Source organism: Ostrinia furnacalis, unplaced genomic scaffold (genome assembly GCF_004193835.3).
Source record: "Ostrinia furnacalis isolate ACB-3 unplaced genomic scaffold, ASM419383v2 OfSCF1066, whole genome shotgun sequence".
In the NCBI taxonomy this organism is placed as follows: domain Eukaryota; kingdom Metazoa; phylum Arthropoda; class Insecta; order Lepidoptera; family Crambidae; genus Ostrinia; species Ostrinia furnacalis.
Window position 1 is genome coordinate 852,555 of NW_021131305.1, and position 9,661 is coordinate 862,215.

General features: G+C 35.5%; 1 protein-coding gene across 1 annotated transcript; it reads left to right on the plus strand.

Moving 5' to 3' along the window:
- The first annotated feature begins 1,069 nt into the window (after positions 1-1,069).
- Positions 1,070-5,810, plus strand: Atg12 (Autophagy-related 12). Its single transcript, XM_028302053.1, has 3 exons — positions 1,070-1,315; positions 3,770-3,906; positions 5,394-5,810. Exons 1-3 carry the CDS (start codon positions 1,213-1,215, stop codon positions 5,514-5,516), a joined length of 363 nt encoding a protein of 120 aa, XP_028157854.1. The 5' UTR covers positions 1,070-1,212; the 3' UTR covers positions 5,517-5,810.
- Positions 5,811-9,661: the final 3,851 nt, after the last annotated feature.

A 9,661-nucleotide genomic window follows, 5' to 3' on the forward strand; every position in this document is an offset into this window, starting at 1 on the left:
CGAATGCAGTACGATGATACGATTACTTTTACGTTGCGGCAATCACTAAAATTCGCTAAAATGACACTAATGACGTTTAAAAAGTGGCACGCTCGGCTTCATACAATTTTTGACACATGCTGCATCTATCCATATCTGTGTGTCTAAAGCTGACAATGACACTATAGTTCCAAAATACTGGACTGTCCTGTCGATGACATTGACAGTGGGGCGCCACCGTCAATACCGGATCGCTGGTTCAGATTTTTGCCATGTTGGAAACCATATAGTTGAACGATGGTAGCGCCCCCCTGTCATTGAGTTTGGTGGGACAGTTCAGTTTTTTTTATATGACAGCACTGACTAGAGATGTAAATTGACTGAATCTGATCGGTCAAGATGGTCAAAAACACTGAATATGACTTACAGCATCACTGTATTACCACTGAATAATTTCTTTATTTAGGTACCCAATTTATAGCCTGACCAGGAACATAAAAACCCTGGCACAGAGGCGCTTCAATTGCATTTGATAGTGCAACACTGAGTACAGTCGTACATGTGTTAAATTAAGTAATAGGCTAAATTTATGTATCAGTATTCAGGATTACGGGCTAATTTGATATTTTCATAAATTAACGAAAAATATTATTAAAGATAACCTGGTTTAAATAAATTAAATGAAACCATCAATCGAGCTAGTAGGATTTATTTTATTATTCATCAATAATCAAATTCAGAACATGAATATTCAACTGCAATGTCTGCTCATGAACGCTTCAAANATTATTATCATTATTACAAAATACAGTTTCAATTTAGAAGTTGTAGTCTCAATGTAAAATTTTTAACTATAATAAATCATTACAAATCACTCTTTTATATCAATTTCTCTTTTATCGATCACAAAATCTAAGAAAAAACTTTAAAAAAGTACTATATTCGAACTCAGTATTCGAAGTGTGGCCTCCATTTTATCTTTAGCTTCATGGTGTCATCCACAGTTTGGACACAGATAATATAATACTGTACTGTTTGGATTATAGTTGTCGTTGTCATCCATCATGTGTGGTGTGCTCAGTGCTGTCTGTCACTGTCAGTCATCCAGCTGATCCTCCAGTCAATGAAAAATTATACCTAGAAACAAAAAAAAAATCTAATAAACAGCTAAAAGTGGTTGTTTGGGGTATAATAAAATAAAAAAAGTCCCGATTATTGAATTTTCTAACAAGAATGGCGGACGAGAAGCAAGCAGAAGAAGCTTCCATAACATCAGATATCAAAGCTGATGGTGACAAAGAGAACTGTGAAACAGGGAAGTCAGACAAAGTTAAAGGTAAGTAATAAATAATTATTTTTTGCCTTAGAGAAATAGTCACCATAAGCCTTTATTAATAAAAACATCTGGATCTGACCAATGGGGCATTCCACGCGAAGCGGGCAGGTAAAAAAAGTCGATGTTTCCGATTTCAGTAATATTTGAGTATGTTCTACCTATACATATTATTGATACGTGTACCAAATATTTTTGTAATATAATGACTAGTTTAAGAGTTATGGGTCTTCGAAGTTTTCGACAACCGGTTGGCATGCAGTACTTCAAAGCCGATTATGGAGTCATAAAATTATATATTAAAATAATTAAACCACAGTATTTATTACTTCATTTACCGTGCTTTATAACTGTATTTTTGGAAACGAAAAAAAAATTATTTTTTCCTAAAAAAAATGCAAATTAATTTTTTTTCCTTGATTTTCACAAAGTTCGACCCTTTCGATTTTTTTAATTTTTTTTATTTAAATAGCTAATATTGTGTAGAACATTCATGCCAACTTTCAAAGTGGGCGTGGAAGTGGATTCGGAGCTAGACTGAAAATACTGCCGAAGGGTGGCGTCCAGCGCCGCGCCGTCGCGCTGCCGCGCCTGAAGCCCGCCGCCTGTGCGCGTTTAGTGAAACTGACAAGCAAATAAAATCACTTTTGACGGAATGTTTTGTAGATTTTTAATAACACCAAGACATTTTTAATACCTATTAAATACTAAAATACGTTATAAAATAAAGTAGTAGTAGTAAATAAAGTTGCGTTTTTCCGTATCGTGAAAAATAAATTACATTACTCGTAACTGTGAATATTTCCTAACAAAAATAGAATGAGCTGTTATTTTTATACCTTTCGAGTTACAAAAGGCGATTATGTGGGAGGCAGACGGTCGTCAGTGCTTTCATCCTATTCCTATGAAATTAAGTGGCTCATAATAATTTTTAGATATAATGAATACTAGACCTTTCATTCTATCTAGTCTTTTGAAAGGTCGTAAATTATTGGTAATTAGAAGATATTGTGGACCGGATTAATAGATCCACCAGTTAATTTAGGTCAGGACTAATACCCAGAACCGAACCGAACCGGCCGTGCCGCCCGGCATGTGCGGATACGCCATAACTAGGCTTGTGTAGTACATGTACTATGTACTAATAGGAAGCAATTCCTTTAATTAAGTGAACGAGAACGAACTATTCCGTCTTGGTCGTTCAAATCGGTCTTTTAGTTCACTTTAGTACAGCCGATCACTAATGAATAGGTGTGAACGAGACGTGAAATTGGTGACAACCGCGCGCGAGCGAGATGGATTCGGCTCTGTGAGTGTGTAGCGAGTATTTTTCGATATTGGACCATAAATGCATATGAATAAAGACTTTTTTCGTTCGATCTACCTAATAGAATCAGTGTACTAAAATGTGCTAGTTAATAGTACTAGAAGACCGAACTAGTTCATTTGACCGATTTTCGGAGTTCGGAGCGATCCTTTCAGTGTCCGAGTAATAACAAGCCTGGCCATAACGTATTTTTTAGTATTTAATAGGTACTAAAAATGTATTGGTGTTATTAAAAATCTACAAAACATTCCGTCAAAAGTGATTTTATTTGCTTGTCAGTTTCACTAAACGCGCACAGGCGGCGGGCTTCAGGCGCGGCAGCGCGACGGCGCGGCGGTGGACGCCACCCTTCGGCAGTATTTTCAGTCTAGCTCCGAATCCAATTCCACGCCCACTTTGAAAGTTGGCATGAATGTTCTACACAATATTAGCTATTTAAGTAAAAAAAATTAAAAAAATCGAAAGGGTCGAACTTTGTGAAAATCAAGGAAAAAAAATTAATTTGCATTTTTTTTAGGAAAAAATAATTTTTTTTTCGTTTCCAAAAATACAGTTAAAAAGCACGGTAAATGAAGTAATAAATCCCGTGGTTTAATTATTTTAATATATAATTTTATGACTCCATAATCGGCTTTGAAGTACTGCATGCCAACCGGTTGTCGAAAACTTCGAAGACCCATAACTCTTAAACTAGTCATTATATTACAAAAATATTTGGTACACGTATCAATAATATGTATAAGTAGAACATACTCAAATATTACTGAAATCGGAAGCATCGACTTTTTTTACCTGTCCGCTTCGCGTGGAATGCTCCCAATATGATTACCACATCTTGTAAACATTCATGAAATGCAACAAACACATTTTGAGTTTGACTTTGAATATTACAAATTACAACAGTAGTAACCTACATAAATAAGACTGAATAGGTTATTATTACCTATTTACTAAGTAAGCGACCTTCACAATAGATAAAACTATTTACGATCATATAAATTGAAGTCAATATCAGACTCAAATACAAAATAATAATATTAACATGAATACTGTGTATTTATAAAATCTTTGGATAGAAAGTGACGAAATAATTATTAATGACCATAATGATATGCTATATTGTGTTTCAGTTGATATTTTACTAAAAGCAACCGGCAATGCTCCAATAATGAAGAAAAAAAAATGGGCAGTTGATGCTGAAAAGCCTATCGGTTGGATAATGGAGTTCGTCAAGAAATACCTCAAACTGGAGCCTGATGAAAAACTGGTGATTTATTACTTTGTTGTAGGGTAATTACGCTGGTTTTCCGTCCAGCTCCTGTTTTCGTCCATTAGACCGACTTGCCACAAACAAATACGGAAAATTAGAATACAAACCTAACTTTCCGTGCAAGTTTGGACTTGTTACAATCTATAATATCTAAGTAACAGTTCTGCCTGCATGAAAATGTAATTTGACAAGTAATAACTCCAAAAAAATCTACAGAAGTTGCTGCTGCACACAGGTGAATGGAAAACGTCGTCAAGTTAGAAAAAAATCGTGCCGGTAGGGAACTTTCATGGTATGTTTAATTACTGTTTTAGCTACTTTACGTAATGTTTTTGGCACGTATGTCTAATTATTAACATAATAAACACTATTTTAAGGGTTTATTAAAGTTTTTGTATAGAAATCTTAGATAATTAAGTGGACTAATACTGGCATAACAATTTTGCAAGATTTTGGTTTTCGTCCACGTGGACGGAAACCCTGACACCTAGTTAATATTTTTAATAATCATTTTACTTCAATGGACCTACAAAATACAATGTTTTTTCTTCCAATATGATCTTTATTGCTATTACATTAAACATTTTAGTTTACGTCCACTTTTTAACAGTGATAAACCCATAAAAACCGTTAAAAAGATGTGGACGAAAACAAAAAACAGCTTTAAACGTTGTTGTGTTTTCGTCCATGACGTCATGAGCAAGCACTGGGGTGGACGAAAACCAAAATTAGCTATTCCTGTAGATTAGTTTTCGTCCATTTGTCCTTCTACCTATTGAAATATTTTCCTTAATTTAGGTAAGAAACTTATTTAAATCTTTTTGGTATCATTTGAAAGCTAACAAAATTACCTTTCAAATGATATACCACAATCCATAGTTACTGTATTGTAGAATTGGTTTTAAGTTAACAATTCAACTGCACCCTTTTTTCTACACAGTGGTAGAAAACTAGCGTACACTAGGACGAAAACTGATTTTTTTGGACGAAAACTAGTGAAATCGCCTCTTTTGCATAAAATATTTTTTATAAAAAAACCCGTGGTATTTACTTATTGTCATATAATATTAACGTAAAGTAGACTATATAAGGACTAAAATGACATATGATACATATGAGTAAGGGTATTTGAAGATATTCATTTCGCATCACAAAGTTGGCAACTCCGATAATTGGACGAAAACCAGCGCACTTACCCTACCTATTTGTCCTATGTAGTTTTTTATACCATGTAGCTTAGAAACTTTGATAACATAGAAAATCCAAAATCTGCTGCAAATTCTGCAATACAGTATCAGCTGAGGGCAGCAGCAGAGTTCAGAATCGTACCTTTATCTTACATTTTGTATATGAAAAAATGCTGATTCATTGATTTGTAAAAATAAATTTTAAATTGCCAGTTGCCTAACTTCTTGGATCCTTTGTTAATCCTTCCTTTCCCTTATTTATCAAAATTACATAGTAATAATATTTTTTGTTTTCAGTTCCTGTACGTTAATCAGACATTTGCACCATCCCCTGATCAGATAGTGAAGAATTTATACGAGTGCTTTGGTACTGACGGCAAATTAGTGTTACATTACTGTAAAAGTCAAGCATGGGGCTGAATGGTGGTTATGTTGGACTGAACTATATTATGAAAATCGTGAGGCAAGGAAAGGACTGTACCCTAAAATTACTCAAGGAGCCATAGCATGTCCCTGTAGTATTTAATTCATTTTCAATCAATGGTAAGAACCTTTATTTCTATGCATAACATTTCTTTCAGAGGTTTTCCACTTTTCTTTAAGATTTTGACACAAATTGTTGATTGTATCTATTTGAAATTCTTGTATGATTGGTAAATTGGGATTCTAATGCTTTGAGAAAAAAAATATATCTGCTACAAAAACATAATAATGTTACTTCAGTTTTGGGGTACTTTCTTAGAGTCAAATATTTAATTAAGAAGTTGCAGCTTGGGCTAGTTATGTCAGCTTCTCGTAATACTCGTATTTATGAATTTTATACATACCTACTATGATGGCTCTAAACTCACCATATTACATGTAGTTATGTGCTTAAAAGTACTTGCTTTTGTCTAGCTAGACCTTTCGATCCTGGCTTGTTGAGATTTTGAAAAGTTTTTTTAGTTCCATCTAACAAAAATCATCTGTTTATATTGTATACCCTTGTACTGTATAAAACAATCGACCCTTATTTCCATACAGTTGAATATAAAATTATTTCAATTATTTCCTTGTCTTGCTGTTGCTTATCAATATTATTGTAACTCAAGGGACTTGCAAAAGAATACCTACAATGTTTATGTTATGAACATACAGTTTGAGGAAGTTTGATAAATAGGTATAGCCTGACCAGGAACATAAAAACCCTCGCCATGTTGCGGAAAACTAATGGTACTAATTTCTTAATGGCAACAGTAACTGAAAACTTCATTGACATGTCACCTTGCATGTCAGTCTATTGTTGTCAAAGTGTAAACAAACTTTATTTTAAATGTGTGCAATTGATTTTATGAATTAAATTGCTAAAATATTTTTATAGTCGTGAAAGAAAAGTGGTTCACGATGTGTTAATGTATTTGTCGAAGAGAAATACTAAGGGTTCGGACAATATTTTCAATGAATAATGTTTCCGACAAAGGTTGTCAAATTGACTGACATGTTTATCGTATAGTACAGCCCACTATAGATGACCCACGCTGAACTGTCCCACCAAACTCAATGACAGGGGGGCGCTACCATCGTTCAACTTTATGGTTTCCAACATGGCAAAAATCGGAATCAGCGTTCCGGTATGGACGGTGGCGCCCCACTGTCAATGTCATGCATAGGACAGTTCAGTATTTTGGAACTATATGAAAATTAGCTATAGTCTGTTTCAACTACCTATTTTAAAGTTTTTTGTCACTTTCTAAGTTTTGAATTTTATGGAATTGGGAAAGAAGTACCGAGTTTGAAGCGTTCATGAGCAGACATTGCAGTTGAATATTCAAGTTCTGAATTTGATTATTGATGAATAATAAAATAAATCCTACTAGCTCGATTGATGGTTTCATTTAATTTATTTAAACCAGGTTACCTTTAATAATATTTTTCGTTCATTTATGAAAATATCAAATTAGCCCGTAATCCTGAATTCTGATACATAAATTTAGCCTATTAATTTAACACAGGTACGACTGTACTCAGTGTTGCACTATCAAATGCAATTGAAGCGCCTCTATGCCAGGGTTTTTATGTTCCTGGTCAGGCTATACCATGTTATAAAGAAAATTCTGCAGGTCTATCTCTTTTGACTTCATCGTTTGTAAATACTGAGAGATACCGATAGAGCTGACTGAGTGAGAGTAGGTATCATTTTACCAAGTTGACCTACATTGTATTTATATGGACGATGACTTATAAGTTTATTCCATCGCCAAATATAGATAGTCTCACCCACGAAGACGCGCCCCACCATTCTTCCGCTAATGTTTGAGTGTTATCGGTACACGCTAAATCATCTATGAGTGCACACGCATACCTACTACAATAAGGGATAATGACGCTCGGATCTCCCCGCACTTCCCTCGACCAAAAAATTGGTGGGACGCGTCTTCGGGTCCGTGGCCGAGTCCCCCAGTTTTCGACGCACCCGTGGTCGACGCCCCCGGTCAGTTAAATTCGATTTGAAGCAATTTTTAGGGTTCCGTAGCCAAAATGGCAAAAACGGAACCCTTATAGTTTCGTCATGTCCGTCTGTCCGTCTGTCCGTCTGTCCGTCTGTCCGTCTGTCCGTCTGTCCGTCTGTCCGTCTGTCNAGTCTGTTTCAACTACCTATTTTAAAGTTTTTTGTCACTTTCTAAGTTTTGAATTTTATGGAATTGGGAAAGAAGTACCGAGTTTGAAGCGTTCATGAGCAGACATTGCAGTTGAATATTCAAGTTCTGAATTTGATTATTGATGAATAATAAAATAAATCCTACTAGCTCGATTGATGGTTTCATTTAATTTATTTAAACCAGGTTACCTTTAATAATATTTTTCGTTCATTTATGAAAATATCAAATTAGCCCGTAATCCTGAATTCTGATACATAAATTTAGCCTATTAATTTAACACAGGTACGACTGTACTCAGTGTTGCACTATCAAATGCAATTGAAGCGCCTCTATGCCAGGGTTTTTATGTTCCTGGTCAGGCTATACCATGTTATAAAGAAAATTCTGCAGGTCTATCTCTTTTGACTTCATCGTTTGTAAATACTGAGAGATACCGATAGAGCTGACTGAGTGAGAGTAGGTATCATTTTACCAAGTTGACCTACATTGTATTTATATGGACGATGACTTATAAGTTTATTCCATCGCCAAATATAGATAGTCTCACCCACGAAGACGCGCCCCACCATTCTTCCGCTAATGTTTGAGTGTTATCGGTACACGCTAAATCATCTATGAGTGCACACGCATACCTACTACAATAAGGGATAATGACGCTCGGATCTCCCCGCACTTCCCTCGACCAAAAAATTGGTGGGACGCGTCTTCGGGTCCGTGGCCGAGTCCCCCAGTTTTCGACGCACCCGTGGTCGACGCCCCCGGTCAGTTAAATTCGATTTGAAGCAATTTTTAGGGTTCCGTAGCCAAAATGGCAAAAACGGAACCCTTATAGTTTCGTCATGTCCGTCTGTCCGTCTGTCCGTCTGTCCGTCTGTCCGTCTGTCCGTCTGTCCGTCTGTCCGTCTGTCACAGCCGATTTACTCGGAAACTATAAGTACTACAGTGATGAAATTTGATGGGAATATGTGTTGTATGAACCGCTACAAAATTATGACACTAAATAGTAAAAAAAAGAATTGGGGGTGGGGCCCCCCATACATGTAACTGAGGGATGAAAATTTTTTTTCGATGTACATACCCGTGTGGGGTATCAATGGAAAGGTCTTTTAAAATGATATAAAGTTTTCTAAAAAACATTTTTCTTAAAGTGAACGGTTTTTGAGATATCAGCTCTCAAAGTCGTAAAAAGTATGTCCCCCCCCCTCTATTTTTATAACTACGGGGTATAAAATTCTAAAAAAAATAGAGGTGATGCATGCTAATTAACTCTTTCAACGATTTTTGGTTTGCCGTCTGTCACAGCCGATTTACTCGGAAACTATAAGTACTACAGTGATGAAATTTGATGGGAATATGTGTTGTATGAACCGCTACAAAATTATGACACTAAATAGTAAAAAAAAGAATTGGGGGTGGGGCCCCCCATACATGTAACTGAGGGATGAAAATTTTTTTTCGATGTACATACCCGTGTGGGGTATCAATGGAAAGGTCTTTTAAAATGATATAAAGTTTTCTAAAAAACATTTTTCTTAAAGTGAACGGTTTTTGAGATATCAGCTCTCAAAGTCGTAAAAAGTATGTCCCCCCCCCTCTATTTTTATAACTACGGGGTATAAAATTCTAAAAAAAATAGAGGTGATGCATGCTAATTAACTCTTTCAACGATTTTTGGTTTGATCAAAGTATCTCTTATAGTTTTTGAGATAGGTTGATTTAACTGTTGCTGCTACGGAACCCTTTGTGCGCGAGCCCGACTCGCACTTGGCCGGTTTTTAATCAAATGTACAGTCAGGCACAGAAATGTTTATAAACGAATAAATATTTATTAGGCCAGTAGAATTAAATACAAAAATGAATCTTATGAAATGAAAATAATTCCTACAAAAGTTTTTTGTTTCTTACTACTGCTGGTTTTGGGTTAAA

Excerpts from the sequence above, each read along its gene's own strand:
- Atg12 (XM_028302053.1), top strand. The coding sequence starts at position 1,213 with ATGGCGGACGAGAAGCAAGCAGAAGAAGCTTCCATAACATCAGATATC. Across the intron at positions 1,316-3,769 it reads GAAGTCAGACAAAGTTAAAG|TTGATATTTTACTAAAAGCA; the intron begins GTAAGTAATAAA and ends ATTGTGTTTCAG. Across the intron at positions 3,907-5,393 it reads TGGAGCCTGATGAAAAACTG|TTCCTGTACGTTAATCAGAC; the intron begins GTGATTTATTAC and ends TTTTGTTTTCAG.